General features: G+C 46.3%; 1 protein-coding gene across 4 annotated transcripts in view; it reads left to right on the top strand.

Annotated features, from left to right (window-relative positions):
* The first annotated feature begins 7,141 nt into the window (after positions 1 to 7,141).
* RpS24 (ribosomal protein S24) overlaps positions 7,142 to 20,754 on the top strand; it is a 40,385-nt gene continuing 26,772 nt past the window's right edge. For 2 of the 4 annotated variants that reach the window (XM_075880163.1, XM_075880164.1), the window contains exons 1-2: positions 7,142 to 7,252; positions 7,643 to 7,711. In XM_075880163.1, coding sequence (XP_075736278.1) covers positions 7,250 to 7,252; positions 7,643 to 7,711 — 72 coding nt within the window. In that variant the 5' untranslated portion in view covers positions 7,142 to 7,249. Of the gene's footprint in view, positions 7,253 to 7,331; positions 7,416 to 7,642; positions 7,712 to 20,754 lie in introns of those variants that run through there. The other 2 variants (XM_075880161.1, XM_075880162.1) reach the window with 1 other exon arrangement.

Raw genomic sequence — 20,754 nt, forward strand, 5'->3', positions numbered from 1 at the left:
TCCCATCGACGCTTGCACGCAACGCCGAAGGCATTTCGTCAGAGAATCACAGTACCGAAGAAACGCCGACATCCACATCTGAACCTAGTGACCGCGTGTCACTCGACATACCTGTGCTGATTGACGGTCTTCAGGTCAGTGCATTGGTAGACACTGGTGCAGACTATTCGATCATCAGCGGGAGGCTAGCGAAAGATCTCAGGAAAGTGATCACGCCGTGGAATGGAACGCGAATTCGAACAGCTGGAGGACACGTTGTAACACCGCTGGGTCGCTGTACCGCAAGAGTGAAAATTCGTGCGTCAACGTTTGTGCTCAGCTGCCTCGTTCTTCGCGACTGTTCGCGTCAGCTGATTATCGGCATGGACTTCCTTCGGGAATACGGTGCCATCATAAATCTCCGTGAGCGCATCGTGACCTTCTCGACTCAAGGCGCAACAGATCGATACGCTGATAACTGCCGTAGACCTGCGCTGCGTGTTGCTGACGACAGTGTGACGCTGCCACCTCGAGCAACTGTTCCCATCGAAGTCACTTGTGAAGACTTCCAAGACGGCGACGTGGTGGCCGAAAGCAACCTATCACTTCTGCTGCTCCAAGGTGTATGCGCCGCCCGAAGTGTTGTGCGCGTCCGTGACGGACAGTCAACGATACTAGTTACGAACTTCAATTACGAGCACCGGCATCTTTTCCGCGGAACCACCCTAGCTTATGGAGACCCTGTTGCCGACGTCACGGAGTGCTTCGCGTCTGAGGAAACGCATGAGGATGAGGAATTTCTAGACAGCATCGACATTAATTCGACGCTGTCAGACGGGAGAAAGGCGGCGCTTCATGACCTTTTAAGGGAGTTTCGATGTTGCTTCGCCTCTTCTTCTAAAGTCCGTCACACACACCTCACGAAGCATCGAATTATTACCGACGATGACGTCCGCCCTATCCGGCAGCAGCCTTATCGCGTTTCTGCCGAAGAACGCGAGGTTATTCAGACACAAGTAAAAGAGATGCTCGATGACAGGATTATTCAACCATCCAGCAGCGCTTGGTCCTCGCCAGTCGTTCTAGTAAAGAAAAAAGACGGAACGCTGTGATTCTGTATTGACTACAGGAAGCTTAATAGCGTCACAAAAAAGGACGTCTACCCGCTTCCACGGCTCAACGACTCCCTCGACAGGTTACGACGCACGAAGTATTTTTCGTCCATCGATCTAAAGAGTGGCTATTGGCAAATTGAAGTGGATGAACGAGACCGAGAAAAAACCGCGTTTGTGACTCCAGACGGACTTTACGAATTCCGAGTTCTTCCCTTCGGCCTCTGTTCTGCACCAGCCACTTTTCAGAGGATGATGGACACAGTTCTCGCTGGCTTGAAGTGGCAAAGCTGCCTTGTCTACCTCGATGATGTGGTCATCTTTTCCGAGAGCTTCGAAGAACATCTGAAGCGTCTGAGAAAAGTTCTGGAAGCCATTCGCACAGCTGAACTCACGCTGAAACCTCAAAAATGCCATTTTGGCTATGAAGAGCTGAAATTTCTGGGACATGTCATTAGTGCGGATGGAGTGCGACCTGATCCAGACAAAACTGCTGCTGTCGCCGCCTTCCCTGTTCCATTAGATAAAAGAGTAGTACGCCGTTTCCTCGGCTTGTGCGAGTATTATCGCCGATTTATCGCCAACTTCTCGAAGATAGCTGAACCTCTTACGCGGCTCACCCGAGATGACGTGCCCTTTACTTGGGGCGCAGAACAAGATACAGCGTTCACAGAGTTACGACAGAGAATGCAAACAACCCCTGTTCTTGCCCATTTTGATGAAGACGCCGCTACAGAAATTCTTACAGATGCCAGCAACGTCGGACTTGGCGCTGTCCTTGTACAACGACACGGCGGCGTTGAGCATGTGATAGCTTACGCCAGTCGTACTCTTTCTCGAGCCGAGACGAACTATTCTACGTCAGAAAAAGAATGCCTCGCAGTCGTGTGGGTGACGACCAAATTTCGGCCTTACCTCTACGGTCGTCCCTTCAAAGTGGTGACTGACCACCACTCGCTCTGCTGGTTGGCAAATCTCAGAGATCCATCCGGCCGTCTCGCACGGTGGAGTTTGCGTTTGCAGGAGTTCGATCTTACAATTGTGTACAGGTCAGGGCGCAAACACGAAGACGCCGACGCCTTCTCGAGCACCTGTGGGGAACGCTGTCAGGAGCTCCGAAGATGAAGATGCCTTTCTCGGAGCAGTTAGTGACTCCGAATTTATGTCAAAGCAGCGGGCAGACGACGACTTACGCCCAGTCATTGATTCCCTGGAAGGCCGCAACTCTCAGGTCCCTCAACACATTGCTCGCGAACTGTCCTCTTTTTGTCTAAGAAGACGCATTCTTCACAAGAAAACTGCCCGTGGTAGCGACAAAGCCTTCCTACTCGTTGTTCCTACCGACATGCGTGATGAGATCCTCTTTGCGTGCCACGACGAGCCCACGTCAGGACATTTGGGCTATTCGCGAACTCTCGCCAGAGTACGCCAACAGTACTACTGGCCGCGACTATCAACTAGTGTACATCGATATGTGAAAGGCTGCCGTGAGTGCCGGCGCCGCAAGACTCCGCCTGTGAGACCCACGGGCCTACTCCAGCCGATCGCACCGCCACGGACACCGTTTGACCTCGTGGGAATGGACCTTTTTGGGCCCTTCCCTTTGACGTCCTCTGGGAACAAATGGATTATAGTTGCGACGGAATATCTTACTCGTTATGCTGAAACAAAAAAGTTACCCCGTGGCACGGCCTCTGAAGTCGCGCAGTTCTTCGTGCACCAAATCGTCCTACGGCATGGTGCCCCGTCATGCGTGATTACGGACAGAGGGACTCGTTTACAGCACGAATGATGGAGGAGAGTTTTAAACTGAGCTGCACAAGTCATCGAAAAACAACGGCTTATCACCCGCAATCCAATGGACTGACAGAGAGGCTTAACAAGACCATGGTGGACATGCTGTCAATGTACGTGGACGTGCAACACAAAACCTGGGACGAGATTCTTCCATACATCACGTTTGCTTACAATACGGCAATGCAAGAAACAACGCGATTTCCGCCTTTCCGACTGGTTTACGGACGCAACGTGCGAATCATGCTCGATGCTATGCTTCCGTGCGACCAAAGCAATGAACTTGCTCAAGACGCTGAGCAATACACTCAATACGCCGAAGAAGCTCGTCAGCTAGCGCGCATAAACACCAGTCACCAACAAGACGCAGACGCACGACGTTACAACCTCCGCCATCGAAATGTCACCTACCACCCTGGGGACCAAGTGTGGGTGTGGATCCCTGTCCGGCGACCAGGCTTATCCGAAAAACTCCTAAGCCGTTATTTTGGACCGTACAAGGTTCTTATACGAGTCACAGATGTTACCTACGAGGTATTTCCGGACGGCGCAGTGTCTTCTCGTCGACAGCTTCGGCCCGAAACCGTGCATGTCGTTCGGCTGAAGCCCTACTTCACACAGTAGCCCTTGTGGTTTCACGTGCTACGACATGCCGTGACTTTGCGTTCCTGCTGCTGTTGTGTTCTCCTGTGTTTTTATGCCGTTTCTTTTTGCGCTTGGCGCAAGCGTTGACGAAACTTCCTCATTTGCGCTGCGAGTACTGGCACTCTCCCTCTTTTGGTTCTCTATATCTGCGTGTGTATACCTTCATTTTTTTTTATTTACGAGCATCGAGTCGATGCTTTCAAAGGGGGGGGGGGGGGGACTATTGCCACCTGGTTTGCTTGGCTGAGATCGAAGAGTGAAAGAGGACAAAGACGATCTCTCTGAGCCGCTGCTTGGCTAGTCGACTCAACGAGCCGATTATATCAAGTTGTCGTGAGTAACGTGACTATATATATGCCGGCTGACAAGTGCGGGTAGCTTAGCCCCCCACTAGCGAATTAAAAAGTTTTCTTGGTACGCCATTGACCGTGCAGCCTGTAAACGCCGCGAATGAAATACCTGAAGACGAGCGTCACATGTACCAGCTGAAGCAATTTAAATGATGAATCCGTCATTTTGATAATTGTGATTAACGGCAGCTTATATATATATTCCGTCAACTTCGAACTGAAGTGGTCATTTTTATGAGATGGCGCTTTGCCCTGCCCTTGTTTTCCGTATGCACGTTCTATGATATGGTTGCAATAAAATCACGCATAGATAACAATGTAATACGGACGACGGTGGGCTAAGTTTTAATGACGGTGACTGAAGCTGTAGACATTCGCTGTACGTAGGTACAGTACAGTGCGATCCACTTTTACGGGGGAACACGTGAGCGCACGGCCGGTGCTCCGCGGGGCGCTAATGGCGAGATTTGAAAACGCGGAGCATGCGCACAGAATCGCCCTGCACCGTATGCTACTTCCCCGCCCTAGCGCTCGGCGCGCGCTTACGCCGTGCTATGTTTTAGTGGTTAGAAGGAGGAGCAGTCTATGCTCGTTGCATCAAGAACCAATTTCCTTGTCTGTTGTCAAAGACAGCCAACTTATTCGAGCATTGTAAAAAGCTTACGACTAACAATTAGGTGAGCATTGACAGTGACAGGCTACGCAAGTGATGTGCTTCGTTATCGATTTCATGGTATTCCACAGCTGGGGGTGTAATTCTTCGCTGAACGAATTTTCGACCGTGTCAGCTCTTGGATTTCACATAACGGGAGTACCTGAGGATGAAATGCTTCTCATGGTTGAGCTCTACACTAACGAATCCAGTCAGCGTGCTGTCGCTGCCGTAGTAAACAAGCCACTGAAGACCGTGATGGTGCTAATGTGATGAGCTGTAACGAGCCTGCATCTGCGTCGCTCATAATCATACTGCTGTTTAACAATGTTAAACTCCAACATTTATATGAATAAGCGTCTATTACATGCTTCTAAATATAATCGCATGACTTTTTGTTGTATATATTGCCCTTTTTCGAAATTCCACCGTTGTGGGCGTGAATCGCATCGTTTGAGAACTGGTGAGATACTACATCAAGAAACAACCTGAACCTTTTGTGTGCCTGCTGGTTACCAGCATACCAGACGGCGACTTGAATTGCTACGCGAAAGAACGAAAGCGCTCTGCAAGCGCTGGGGTGGAATTCGGAAAGTAGCAGACCAAACCCGAGAAGCCTTTGCTCTTTTATTCACGTACGCCACGTTTACAAATCTCGCCACTAGTTCTCGCCAGGCGCGCCACTGATCGCGCGTTCTCTCTAACAGTGGACCGTACTGTACATGTCAATAATGGTGATATTTCAGCGCTTGCAGGGACTTTCACAGCGCACTTCCGCAGTTGCACATGGTTCTTGCAGCATTATCTTACTGTCACAGCACACAGATAGCAAGTGAACATGGGCATGCTATACAACACGCCAAAGCATTGAGCTTAAATATCCTCTGAGTGGCTTGCATTGAAAGCGAACGCGGGTTGCAGACGACCCCTGCTTTACGCGCGCTTTTTGATAAAAAAGAAGCCGACATGGACAAGTGGATGGATAATTATGGCCGTATTCTTTGAATCAGGCGGCGGCTAGCGTCATTAAGCCCTAATACCTAGTGAACCAAAAAATAGATTTAGCTTTTTTTCCCTTTTAAGTAGTGACGCTGAGGACTGATACTTTGCAGTGAAGGGTTTATTTTTACTGGTGATTTTATTTTAGCCACCAATAAGATAACCTCCTTTTAGTTATTTCTACCCACTTAAAGTCTATTTTTCTCTCCCCCTCCCTAAACCCCAGTGCTTTGAAAAACTCTGCGCCATCATCCTGAACTATAGGGTGAAGCCCTTTACAGAACTTTATTAGGTGTTCGGCAGTTTTCTCCTCCTCTCCCCACGCACTGCATACCGTGTCTACCCCTTCGTATTTGTCCCGATAAGTCTTGGTTTGCAATACTCCTGTCCTGGCCTGAAACTGTAGAGAACTACCCCGAGTATTATCATAGATTTTTTCCTTGGCAATTTTCTGCTTGATAGTTCAGTAGATCACTAGTGCAGACTTTTTATTCATACCAATTCTCCACATATCGGTCTCCGTTTCCGTCACTATTTGGTTTGGCCCCTACTCTTTTCTAAGTATTTACTGGTCAATTTTCTGATTTGCTTTCTTCATTTGTATCGACATCCCTCATGTACGAGTAGCTGAAAACCTTCCTAGCTCAACGTTCCTCTCTCATTTCTCTCAATCGTTTCTTGCTGCTAGCTTCCCTGCCTTCCCTGCTCACAGGTTCGGTACAGCAGCGGCGCGGCGCGGCAGTTCGCCACAAAAGCCTCACGAGAACCACACTGGTCCACACAGAACATCGCAGCGGCAGAGGCCAGTGCTTTGGCAATTGGTGCTTGTAGCTCTAATGCTTGTAGCGCTCGCAAAACATTAAAGCACAGTCTTCGAAATTCAGCTTTTCTGGGCGAAGTTGCAGAGATTTTTCCAGGCAGTAAGTTATGGTTGCAGGGAAAGACGAGAAAGAAAAAGTTCGCCAAGAAGTCATCAATTCTGGCAACGCTGGTCGTCACTAGCCTCCAAACCAGGGTGCCCGAGACCATGACCTACTACACTCCTGACCTGTTCAGATAGCGGGGTTCCTATGGGAGCGCGTGTCCCCGCTCTCGTTCAATCGCTCGCCGTAGGTGGCGCTACCTATAACCTGTTCGTCTGCTTCTTTACGGTTGTTTTGTAGGCGCTGGTATAAGAATGCCTGCTTTCTGTGGTGAACTGTCGGCATATATGTGACTATTTCTTCCCATACATTGCTGGTCAAGTAAGCTGTTCAGTGCGCTTAAGAATTTATAGCACACTGGTTGACAAACGTGGAAACCCGTGGATTTACATGATTTTGGACAGCCTATGCGTTGTCGCGTGCATTTTATTGCAAAAAAAATTCTGAATGTCTTTTAGTATTATTATTTCTGGATATTTCTAAATTGTGGATCATAAATTCGCACTACGAGTGCTTTGTTGGTTAAAATTTGACTACAAAGAGTGAAGGTGACGTCAGCGAACAGGTGCTGCCTAGCGCCACGCCGCTCGTAGGTGACGGCCCTAGCGGCAGAAGGTATGAACTAGAACGTGGGCGCTGGAAGAGGTGCTCTCTGGGCAGGTCAGGAGTGTAGTAGGTCATGCCCGAGACTACAGAGGTGGAATCAGCCACCTAGCGTCGACTCCAGAACCGGCTTCCTTCCGAGTGCCTTCACTAATCGGGGTCTTTTGAGGCGCTGCCCGTGTGCTGTCTAAAATGGTGAGTGTGTTGTGTTAAATAAAATCAGTTTTAATCTTGGGTTGAACTCGGCAGAAATCGTCAAATCGATCGTGTTGACGCATGCTATCAACATATGGGTTGCTTAATTGTTGTATTACAGTACGGAACTCCCGATGTTGTAAAATTTCCGACTCCTTCTCGTGTATGGTTACCCGGCTTTCTGCTGCTGTGAATGTTAAGATTTATGTGTGCGTGCTAACGTGTAGGTGGTGTTTGCGATCGACAAAATGAATTTAATGGAGGTGCTTTCGATCAAAGAACTGATTTTCTTCAACTGGTATTGTAACAACGCGTTTTTGCGTTTGTATTGTCAGTATAAGCGAACGCATGGCGTACGATGCCTAAGCCAGTTGGCGTTTTTTGTTTCAGGCTGACTCGTCGGTTACAGTGCGGACCCGTAAATACATGACAAACCGGCTGCTATGCCGAAAACAAATGGTAAGCGGACTTCTGCTTGTAAATTAGTCGTTTCTTGACAGCCTTTCGAAACGGCGAAGTGGTGCCGTTGACTGCTCGCATGGCCTCAATGCTTAGCCGTTAGCGTGGTGAAAAGCACGTGTGAATTCCCGAGTTCTCGGCGCGCGATCGTAGTGGCTGCGTGAACTTTCGCCTCTTGACTTGCATTGAAGTCGTTCACTGCATGTCAGGTTGACGACGTGAGCCGCGGTGCATGTTTCTAGTTCAAGATCTAGTTTATCGGAGAACTTTCTCAATGTCCAGCGCATTTTTTTCGGGGGGGGGGGGGGTTGCTCGAGCACTAAGTTGTGTTTATCTGATCTATTCAAGTCAGCATGAGACTACCGACTGGAGCCCGCCGTTAGTAATTTTCTGTGGGCACGTAGGTGGCCCGAGTAAAATGGCAGGTATCATTGCCGAGACGAGAATTGCTTAACGCTGGTATCACTTCAGCGAGCTGATCGCGTTTCTAGATGTAATCGCGTTTCTAGCCCGAGCAAATTGGCAGGTATCACTCAAGTGAGATATTCGCGTTTCAAGATATTTAGTTACATATGTACGTTTTAAATGGCTACTTCTAAATCCAGAACATGTTACCTTGACGCCAACTCTGGCGGCTGTGTGAGTGCCGTGTATCATCGCAGTCGGCCTTGTCATGAACGTTTTGTGTTAGAGCTTTGAAACCGAAAATAAAAGTAAAAAGTGTTAAATTCATAAAAGTGGCGACTAATACATGCCGCGAGTGTATTTTTTGGTGCGTGGAACGTAAAACATGATGAGGAGAAAGAAAAACTGCCTGCAGGTAATTTGCTTCACGAATTCGTTCAGTATTCCTAGAGCAATGTGCAAGTAATTGCTACTTGTTATTACGCAGCAAGGTTGTAAGGCTCTCACCCAGTGCAATGCATTAAAAGTTGGTGAGCTATTCATGATTATGTTAGCCTTCGTCGTGTGCAATTTTCGTACAGTCGTGCACGATTGAAGTAGAAACTAAGACATATTTCTTGGATATTGTTTTCGTCTCTAAGTGTAAAATTGTCATTATTTGTTTGCATAGTTAGTCAAGTGCCAGCATTTTGTGAACTCATAATTATAGACACGAAAATGCACTCTCGAATTATTGCAATTTTTTCTAGCTTTTATTTTTGGGTGCTTCATTTGTCCATGAGAGTATGTAGTGCGTATATTCGTGAAGGCTGTACTGCTGCAGCTTGTGCAGTGAGAGCAGTTTCCTATTTCGTAAAAAAAAAAGAAACATGACTGCTAAATGTTCACAAGGGCTAAAACAACTGTCTGTACAGGTTTAAAAGCCTGTTATAGGGCACAAGCACTGATCTGGGAGGCTAAAATTGATTTTTATGTGTGCTGTATTCATTGTTCGCACAATTCTTGAGTTCATGGCGAGGAGACTACTCTCTTTGTCATTATTGTTCACTAAATTTCCCGCTTTCTAGGGAATTTCAGTACTGTGTACCTTCGGCACGTGCCGGCGCACCATACATATAGTGCCACATATTGTGTAGTGAGCATGCGCAGACCAAAATGCACGCAAACCGCGATACATATGCATGTATGACATGTGCACATGTACTGTATACTCTGGCTGGTTTAGATTGGGGATGCATGGCATGCTTCGTCTTCTGTGTGCTATGGGTGAACGAACGTCGGACAGGGCACTGCATGCAAGGCTGCTCCATCTGGTTTGTGGAGTGCGTATGTCCTTCCAACTGAGGTACGCCAGGCAGTAGGACTCTCAGAGTACGTCATTTCACCATTATTGAGGTGCGATTGCCACACCTACCGAACGATAGGGGAGAAAGCGTGAATGTTTGGTTATCATACTCCCAGACGCGCCCACTGTTCGCTTTTAGTAGCTACAGCAACGGGGCCGTACTACAGCCTGATGGGGTTTGAAGTCTGGCCATAATTTGGCTATCATAATTGGATTGGCTCAAATTTGCTGTAAACAACACATACTTCTATTTTTATTGACCAGGTGGCGCAACAGGCTTCGCACTCATTACATGCGCGACTATTACCGTGCACTAAAAGCGCTATCAGGGCAAGCGATGCGACATAATGCAAAGCCCTTGCAGGATGTGTACATAGCACTATTTTGCAGATTAAAACTCTCTACCATATGCTCGATGAAACTTTTTGTAAGAGTGAGCTTCAGAGTGAATCTTGGCATAAACACTGGAAGGGAAGAGTACCCATTAGACAGAGGTGCAACAGCTGCGCCAATTGCGTCAATCTGATACAATTGCTCATTTGTGCACCGAGCTGTGTCAAAACCGTGAAATTTATCGAAATTGTGCCATGCTGCGCCAAAATGCCCGACCAGCCTGAAAATTTTCTCAAGTTCTCATTTTGAGCGAGAAATGGAGGCCACTTTGGTCACCTGTAGTTTGTGTCATCAATCAATCCAAGCGGTCAGACCCTAACCCTTAAATGTGGTGTAAAATAGTTGTTAATTAGGCCAAGACAGACGCTCGTGGAATGCAATCGACCGGATGGAGTAACAACGCCTTGTGCCCAGCGGTTCACTGACTGCAGCGGATGTCTACCAGCGGGATGAAGCAAGTTCAAGACAAAAATGTGTTGCGGTAGCGAGCAACATTTCACGGGAAATATGAATTTTCTAGTCTGCGAACGTGGCCATGGCATGTCAGAAACCATTAGCAACTACAGCTGGAAGCGTAGTGTCTAATGGTTTCGTACGCTGAATTCGTACGCTTCCAGCATTAGTTCATTCCATGACCACGTTAGTTGCCATAGCAACGCTACTTGCGATAGATATCTGGTGCCGTCGCCAGGCCAACGGGCACATGCCGGTGTTACTGTATCTGGTCAAACACGCCTTGCAAGCGAGCCGAGTTGTGCCCTAAACCTAACCTCTTCAAAAAAAAACAAAAACAAGCGGGGGTGGGGGGGTTGGGTTGTGGTTATAAAATTTCTGGGTCTTGTTGCAGAACCTATGCAGAAACATTCGCCGTAGTACATGGGTGGCCTGCGGAAAAGCGTTTTAAGATTTGGAAGCAGTAGTCTCTAGACACAGCACAGTTTGTTCAATTACTGATGCATGTATACGCCAAATGATTGCAAGCAATAATAGGATTGTTGACGTCTACAAAATTTACTGGCAAAATGATTTGGAGTATTGTATGACATTTTGGCAGCCGTAAAAAAAACCACACAAAATTGTGCGCTAGTTTTTTTTTCCAGTTTTACGAATCTCATTGTCACCATCTAGGGAGATCGACATTTGAATCCCCAGACTCTTAAACAATTTGACAGGCGTGGCGAATTCTAATGTGGACCTCATTATTGTTTGCTGAGTGGGGTAATGAAAGAAAATACTACTTTTGTTGAAATAGCAGCGTTCATATTCAGGCTGCATGATTTAGGGAATTTTGAATGGCTTGTACATATATTTTTCCCCCTAAATTTAAGCCTTGTTTCTCAACCTGCTTCAGATTTGGTCTTTCGTGATAAAAAAAATGAATGTTTTTTTCCTCTGTAACCTGCTCCAATTTGAATGCTCCAAATGTGACATTTTTATGCTCCAAAAACTGATACAAGTTCTATTTCGGCTGTTGCACCCCTGATTAGAGGGTACTATTAGTGGGCTCGCTAGGGTGCTTTTCGGTATGGTGTTTGTGATTATTGGGCGCGAGGACATACCGTGGTGCCACCATGTGGAAGCATCCTTGCGACGTGCATGGTTGGATTGCTCTGCCGCCCTCCCGTGTACAGCCCGCAGCTGCTTCTGTCTCCTTTTTTTTATTATTCTTGCGGTACTTCACTCAACAAAATCAGTAAAATACTGCTGGAGCTTCTTCCTTGACTTTACGAAGTGCAAAATAATGGCCCGGAAAAGCGTTGCGCTTTTCATAATGCCCGAGTGGCGGCGCCGTCTGCTATGGTCACCAAAATGAAAACCACGAGGGCTGAGCGCGCTGGTTCGTCATTCCACGTAAACGCGTCATTCCGCGTAAAATGTATCTTTGATGCAAGAAATGCACGCAACCACTCTATTTCATTCATTGTATATTTGCATCTGAATACGGGCCGCGTTTGACATCACAAGCATGGACAAATTTACATATTTGTTTAGTGCACATAGCCCTATGAAGCATAGCGCAAGCTGATTCCCTGCTTTGTGGGAAGTAGCACAGCATTTTTACAGCCGCAACCTTTCTGTTATGATTGTGGGCAAACGTGAGAATCACACACACACGTGCCTCAGTCAATATTGACTTTTCTCTGCAGCACGATCCTTTATTGCACTAAATTTCTACTGTGGTCACATGTTTCACATTCAGTGGCTATAAATCCACACATGGGTGAAAATTAATTATAAATAAATGTTCCAGAGTTTCTACCGAGGGGTAAACTGTGATAAAAAAGAGATCTGCCAGCCTTATCATTTTGCACCCTTGAAAGAGCATGCTGTGAGGTATTGCGTAGCGTGATCTAAACGGTAATTTCATGTTTTAGTCAAATTGCCAGTGTCCGGCTTTCTTTTTTTTTTTTTTTCACAGCTTCATTAATAGGCTGTGTGATATTTCGCAGCAGCTCTTAGCAGATGAATCAGTTTTCGAAGCTGACCACGTTTTCGCTTGTAGATCAAAACATTCAGAGGAAGTGACAGTGGCTATGGACCCGTTCTACAGACGTAATCTATAAGCGAGGAACCCTGTGAGCTGAAGTCGCAGACCGCAAGGACATTGGCAGAAATTTTTTCAGAGGGGGCGTCACCTTGATTAGAATTGGGCCCGGGCAGGCCGATGTGGTAGACCGTTATTTTGTGTACTGTACACCATGGGAAAAAATTGGGGTGGAGGCACAGACTTGGTGTGCCACCCATGGGTACACTACTACTGCCGGATGGAAACCAGTGTAGTTGGGTACACACATGGAAACAGACATTCGGGGAGGAGGGCAGTAGTGGCACAGGCAGCTGTTAGGTTACCTTGGCGAGGGAAGTAACCTTCGTCAGACTGGAGCACATGTACAATGTAAGAAGGAAGTTTTGTCGATCGGGCTGGCCGAACACACAGAAGCAACTGGCCATGAAATAGACCAGAATAAGGTAAAGTTATCGAAAATAAAGGGAAAAAAACTGGACTTCCGGGCTATATCTTGACTGACAATTTAGACAACGGCGCAAATTCTTGAATAGAATGACGGCAACTTCCCCCACATGTACACACATACGTCCTATTTTAAAATGTACATAATGGGACTGTTTGCACATTTATATTTCGTTGTGAACGAGGCCCCCCATGTGGCAACTGAAACGTTCTGCTTTTATGTGAGCATTCATGGTTGGTGTTCATAACAACCGCAACAGAGGAAGAGAGAGGTGACAATGGCTTAGCCAGCGATTGTGACAGTGCCCTCACGTATGTAGTGCATTGTGGCACGCTGCCGGTAACATTTACTGCAACTTTCCGGATTGTGCAGTCTGTAGAAGTCCGCACATATGAAGCGAGAGCAAAACAACGCTTTTAAAAAATGAAAAACACCTCAAAGTCACGGTAAAAACAACGCATCCATCCGCCAGCTTTCCTTCGCCAGAGCGAGGCGAGGTCACGCGATCCAACCATGCACGTCGCAGCGATTGCAGCACTCACGCCTCCAGTGGTGGGCCTCGCGCCCAGTAAAGCTCTCTACATCTTGGGGAGACTCGTTTTAGGGCAATGCCCCAACCATTATTCATTTGGTTGCACCCCCGTGCTTGCACTTAGTTCTAGTGAGCATTTTTACTGTAAAAATCCATTTGTGCAAGCCTAGAAAAAACTGTAAACTTCAGGTAGGCTTTCTTGCCCCAAGAATTGGGCGTATCAAAATTTGAGTTGGGTGATTTAATTTAGCATGCTCTGAGCACTCTAATTCATGTGATTTTACCCGACGTGCCATTGCTGCCAGGTGCACTGTTTTTACTATTGTGACTTGTGTTGAGTTGAAATGGAAGTTTTCAAGTGTCCCAGCCTTTGCGACTGCATACACTGCATGTGCGTCTGACACGATCATCAGCAAAGGCTGAGTCATTGCTTGCATCTTCCAACGTGTCCTGGCAGCGCAAAAACTAAAATTTGGCCTTTATGTGAAGGGCATAGCATGACTTACACCCTTGTGACACATGCTTTGTTAACCTCGGTTATAACGAACCTCGGTTAATGTTTATATTTTTAATCACAAAACTGGGTGACACTTGACTTCCTTCATGACCCAAACTACGGATAAATTTTCTCGTGAAGCAAGTCACTCGACTTTCAGTTTTGAGATTAAAAATATAAACAATTAACTGAGGTTTGTCGTAATTGAAATTAGCATGCCCATGTGACAAAGGTATTAACAGCTTTAGTATGCTTGATAGGTCTTTACCAGGAGCATATTCAGTGGATGCAAAAAACTAGTTAATGCCAGGATTCAAGGTAGTATTTATATTAAATGGAGGAAGATGGGGAGAAATTAACCTAGTTGAATACCATCAATAGAATTGCTTCGCCTAGGCCTTCCACGGGGGTGCGCCAAGGCCTTGCCTGTTTGCCGCCTCATGGGCTTGCTATATGGTATGGTACTTTTGCTCATTTAAGCTTTATTTTGTATTCAATTTGTGGCACATCAGTGGACTTGTCCTTTCTTTTACATGGCATGGCATTACATTTCCAAGAATGAGGGTGCAGTTTAATCCAGGACAAAGTGGCTCCATTTTCTGTTCAGAAAGGCCTCTGTACCCCTAAACCGCTTCCGATACTTTTTAAAATTTCAAGTGAACATGCGCATCGTGTGCAGGATGCCATTGCTATCGATTCTACACGAGGCAGTGCTTCAAGCCACCAATGCATTACAAATTTCAAGGAATAATCCCTCCTCTTAACCTCTGCATGCTGTCGAAAAGCTTATCTCTGGCGCGCAGCACAAATACACTGTGATTGGTCGTGCAAGAGCCTTCGACTTTCGATTAGTCCGTAAGCAGCTGTTCATGAGCTTATCTCTGGCGCGCAGCACAAATGCGTTGTGATTGGTCGTGCAAGAGCCTTTGACTTTGGGTTAGTCCGCAAGCTGCTGTTCATGTTGTTTGTTATTATCCACCATGTTACCCTCATGCGAGAGCATGTTTGAGAATCTGCTACTGCGGCCCGTAACACAAGGTCTCTACCGGCACGATTCTTATAAGCATGGGCTGGTATGGCAGCGGCGGTTCACCAACAAGCACACCATTGACTGAGTCGATAAAGGGATGAAGTCGCAGCAACCGGAAGTAAACTGTTTCAGCGAGTCGGCAATGACGTATGCTGCACAAGATTGGGAGCGGCACTCAGCGAGAGAGCAAAATGGCTTTTCGAGAGTGTACCGATGGCGGGTAGCCAAGGAAAGAGTGAAATGAGCGATTGCTGCAGTCAATAATCAAATGCGTCCAACTCTGCTATTACAGCACCATTTCGAAAAATTTTCATGGCTCCATGGTTGTACACCTGCGCACAACTTCCCCACCACTACTGAATTTCGACCTCTGGGTGATTTAGTAGCCCTTTAAGTGTCGTGCATGACGAATCCAGGGAGTCCAAAATACAGTTTCCCTCTGTGCTGATCTTGTGTTGTTTTGCAATGAGAAATGAATTCAAAATTTTCTCTATGGTTAAAATGTTAAAGCTGAGAGGGAATGGTTTGCAGCTTGTCCATAGATTCGTGGATTTTTTGCATGTGATCATAAGTTCTGTACATCAGTAGGTTGTTGTATGCTGAACCCTTGGTGCATGGAAAACTCTGGTTGGGCGACTTATATGCCTAAGTTGTCAACAGTGGTGCCAATTTAGCGGATTTCCCGCTAAATCTGGCGGATTTTATTTTATTTCGACGGGAAAAAAATCAGTCTAGCGGCTAGCGGATTTTCTGACGGGCTATTTTTGTACATAGCGGATTTCTGTCGGATACCTCACGCAGTGGACCAATTCAAAATCGCCCTGCAAGAAACCATTCCCGTGTTCTCTAAAAATGCGGAAATTGTTTAACTTCAGAGGCTTCTGTTCACTTGCTCCGCCTATCTCAGACAAACAAATCCGTGAGGTTTCAAAGCGGCGATCGCTTTCTGAGTAATAAACAACGGACGAGCTGCGATGCACCAATCTGTGGACTCTGCGCGCCCCCTGCCGCTTGCCGTGCAAACAGTGAGTCCGCTATCGTGCAGGGAGCGGGCTCGCTGTTTGCACCGCAAGCGGCAGGGGGCGCCTGTAGTCCCGGTGGGAAGCGAGGCGATTGGCGAAGTAGCCACCCAGTTGTTTTTTTGCGTTCGAAGTTGCAGAGAACAAACGAGGACGTCCGGCTGCTTTGTGTCGAAAAACGGTTCTGTTTATTCTCCGTGTAACCTGACTCCCCTTCCTCTTGAGTTATGCCGAAAGTGGTATATTCGCAGAAGTTCAGGACGGAGTGGTTAAAGGATCCCTTACTCAGCAAATGGCTGGAGTGCAAAGCGTCTGCTGATGGAAAACAAGTTGCGGCGTGCAAGCACTGCGGCTGTCAACTAGGCAGCAGATATTCGGACCTGAAAGCTCATGCGAACACCAAGAAGCATAGGGAACTGGCTGGCAGTTCTTCGATCCAGAAGCAACTGGGCTTCACTTCAAAAAGGCAAGTCCAACCAGGGAATGCCGCTGAGGGCAGAACAGCTCTATTTATCGCCGAACATTCTTCAATTATGACTGCCGATCACTTGTGCCAACTCTATAAGAAGTCGTTTCCTGACAGCGAAGCTGCAAGAGCGTATCAAATGCGCCGCTCCAAGTGCGCTTCCGTGATTAAGAACGTTCTTGGCCCACACTTCAAGGCGGATCTGGCACAGGACATTGGCGACAGCTATTACAGCTTGATCATAGATGAGTCGACCGACATCAGTGTCACAAAATTCCTTGCCATTTCTATCATCTATCACAGTGTCACCAAGTCAAGGATCATGACCACATTCCTTAACTTGTGCACCTTGGAAGTGTGCACGGCAGATGGAATTGTGGCGGCCGTGAAATCCACTCTGATGGAGTACTGTCTTAAACTGGAAAGGATGAGAGGCGTAGGGACAGACAACGCTAGCGTTATGACGGGTATCAATAATGGCGTTCATCGGAAGTTGAAAGCTGAGGCTCCCCACCTCGTACTGATACGCTGCGTCTGCCACTCTTAGCAGCTAGCCACGTCGGCTGCTACGGCGGAAGCATTGCCGAGAATCTTAGAATACTTAATAAGCGAAACGTACAACTGGTTCGCAAGATCCCCTGCCCGGCAAATGGCGTACAAGAAGCTCTACGGTCTGATGAATGACGGCGATGAACCACTGAAGATTGTGCAAGCGTGCAGGACGCGATGGCTATCCCTCGAAATAGCCGTATCGAGGATCGTAGACCAGTGGACTGAATTGAAGGCGCACTTCGAGATTGCAAGGCGCACTGAAAAGTGCTATGCGGCTGAGGTGCTGTATGGTATGTACGAAAACCAGATCAATCTGGGGTACTTGGTTTTTTTGAGACCGATTCTGACAGATGTTCAGAAGGTTAACAAGGCATTCGAGGCGAAAAATGCGGATCAAACAAAGCTGCTGAAAGACCTCATGACTTTGCTTTCAAGCTTGGTTGAAAAAGTCGTAATTCCGACAGAGCAGACTGACGTTTTGACGTGCAGACTTGAGGACCACTTGAATCCCAAGCCATATCTGGGCTACCTGTTTGAGACGTACGATGACAACATGAAAGCTCAGAAGACCGACGAGTTCTCTGTTGCAGATGAAGCTGTGATGCGAGAAAGCTGCATAAGGTTTATTACCACGCTAGTAGATCAAATCAGACAGCGACTTCCCAACAACATCACAGTTCTCCAGAAAACATCACTCTTATCGGTCGAAAACGCTTTGTGCGTCGTGAAGGAGCCATTGATTCCTCTGCTGGAAGCAATGGCAGTGCCCCCTGAAACGATCGAAAAAATTCAAAACCAGTGGGGCAAAATCACCCTCCTGGACTGGAAGCAAATATCGTCCACGCAGTCGTTCTGGTGTGAAGTTCACTCCTATAAGGACGCCTGTGGCGAAAACCCGTTCGCCGAGCTGGCCGGATTTGCCATGTCGATGCTCGTGCTGCCGTATTCAAATGCCGAAGTAGAAAGGACATTTAGTCAGCTCAACATAGTAAAATCCAAGCTGAGGAACAAGCTGAAGCCTGAAACAACAAATGCCATCCTCGTCGTAAGAGCGGGGCTGAAGCGACACCAGAAAAGTTGTTTTGATTACGAACTTCCCGCGGCAGTTGTTAGTGCAATCGGGACATCTGCAACGTATGTGCAACCAAGTCACCTGTCTGGTCGCTCAACAAGTACCAGCGGTCCTGTGGAGATGGTGTCGGACGACAACAGCGGCGACGAAGACCTCGATGTGTTTTTCGTTGACCTGTGAGTTTTTTTTTATCAGTGTGAACATTTATAACTTTTAGCCTCATCTGTGATGAGGTTCACCAATGACGACGACCGCAGCACTGAAGCCTCAAGTGTTCTAGTTAGACTCCTTGAACGACTATTCGCGGCAATATGTTATTTCAGCTCTCGAAGTTTTGGGGAGCTTTTGAGAATGATAAAGGTATTTATCATACGAAATTGCAGTGTTTTTTGAATAAAATAGGCCCTAGCGGGAAATTTAGCGGATATGTTTTAGAATCTAGCGGAATCTGGCGGATTTCTCATTTCTTTTTAGCAGATGTCTGACGTTCAGCGATGGCAACACTGGTTGTCAACTGCAGTGCTTGTGACCTTGCTTAAAAAAAAAACGCATCCAAGCAGGGTGTTAGTTTCATAAGCCTGGTGCAGTGTATTCTTGTTTCTACGTGCTTGAAGATACATTTATTTCATGCAATAGCACTCGTGATGCACAAGTGCCTATGGGCAGTGGTAATCTGGGCACAGTGTCTGCAAGTTGGGGATCATGTCGGTCAAGGTTGCTCTGTGCTAATAGTTTTGTCCTAATGATTGCACCACAGAAATTGATTTGAGTTTTTATATCTTACTCAAGGGAGCAAGTTTAGTGTCACTTTGAGTGGGTGTGCTAATGAGGGGTTAAGGTTGCTTTTGTGTAGGATGATCAGCATGCATTAGGTGCTAAATTGATCTGTCATGATGTGCAGATAGAGTACATATTCGATTTTATCTTGCAATGACCAATTTATGAATAGTTGTTAGTCAAGCCTACGGACTGCAGACTGGCTTTCCCCTTAGGCACTTCCTACTTAAAGCATTGCTGGTTACACATGCAGCTTGTAAGGCGTTGGTGCTTTTCATGCAGTGACTTTTTTTTTAGTATTCTGTGTAAAGAGCATGATTGTGTACTCTACTTTTGACATGCTAAAGCTGCAGGTTTGTTTTAGTGCTAAAAAAATTGTGTGGTTTAAGGTTGGGGCGCAGATTATATGTGGGCTGTACGCGAGAAAAATGGTGTCCGTGTAAATGATGACTCAGCGTTTTTATGTCCAGCCGTGCGTAGAAGTCGGGCACTGGAAGCCTTTAGGCTGCCTTGGCCATAATGGCGTTTTTCAGCATGACACCAATACCCCTGTCACACGACAAATCTAATGTCAGATAGAGCAAATGTCATTCGTTTATGGTGTCATTTGTTTGCTGTCACACGGGGGAAGCAATGCCATTTAATGAAAATGACATTTTCAGTCGAATGAGTTATCCAAACACATTTGCATTCGATTTCGGGCCGAATGCATAGTCGATGCCAGGGACATTTAGGGAGAGAGCTGTTGACTTATGTATATGTATCTGTTGTAATTTGTAAATACCTTATTTTTTTTACAAAATTACCTTGTAGTAGCACATGCGAAAGGTTGCATATTTCTAAAGAAGAAAGCTACCCTCAACTATAGTGGCTGGACGTTGGCCATGCTTCATTCATGCTCCGTTGTCGTTGCCTGTATCGCCGGTGTCGATAGTTCGATTGCACGTGTTGTGGTGATCAAGGTGGTTACTGCACGAAATTTCTGCCATCATGTCATTTCTGTGGCTGGGGATTCGGTCATGCACCCATGCTACAACTTCACCGCCCTGTAATATTGTCCACCATGTTTGTTTTTGAGTGACTCTTCGCTTGACTTCGTTTGTGTCGTGTAACTGCGTCAGGTTGTGTAAAATGGTTGTGTTTATATGCTAGGAGCACTTTTTTAGTGACAAAAATTCACTTTTGAGAATAGGCGCATGTTACATGCAAGTTTTAATGCATTTTTATTTTTCCCAAAGTCACGGCTCAAGAGGGCTAAAGTCATGGTCATCCTTTTAAAATGACATTTGTTTTCTTCGTGTGACAGCATACAGGTAAAATGACATTAGGTCCACTTAATGTAATTTGTTGTAAATGACATTAGATCTGTTGTGGGACAGCGGTATAAGGGTTCCTTGAATGCTGTGAGTGGTGGTGACATCTGACTTTTTGTTACCATGCTCGATATTGTTGATAATCATCAGTTTGAGGTTCTTTCATTTTAGTACAGTCATTGAGTTGTTAAAGGCAGTTTAAAAGTGGATCAGTGGCTGCCCAACATGAGAGCTGTGGTGACAAAGAATCATTGGTTGAAATATTGATGACAAGTGATAATTTCTAGTTCGCTAAAACCCTTTTGCAATAAGAGCCAACTTCTCAGACATCTCGCACTGTCCAATATTCAATAGATATGTTCTATTTCAATTTATAGTAGCCGTAACTTTTTCCAGGCTTTGACATTAAAACATTGTTGCATTTGAAAATAGTGCAGTATAGAAGATATTTGATTTAGGTGTTATACTTATAGAATAGAAGCTCGTTATTTTGACTAATATTAATATGGAAATCTGATAAACTAGACTTGTTTCCTGGTTCTGGCCACCACACGATATGGATTATTTATAGGCATCAAACATTAATTCAGTCACATTTAGCTTCCACCGACCTAATTCACCGATTTTGGGAGCACTGAAAATGTGCGGTAAGAGCGAATAAGGTGTTCGCA

The sequence above is a fragment of the Rhipicephalus microplus genome, chromosome X (genome assembly GCF_043290135.1).
Source record: "Rhipicephalus microplus isolate Deutch F79 chromosome X, USDA_Rmic, whole genome shotgun sequence".
NCBI classification, from domain to species: Eukaryota; Metazoa; Arthropoda; class Arachnida; order Ixodida; family Ixodidae; genus Rhipicephalus; species Rhipicephalus microplus.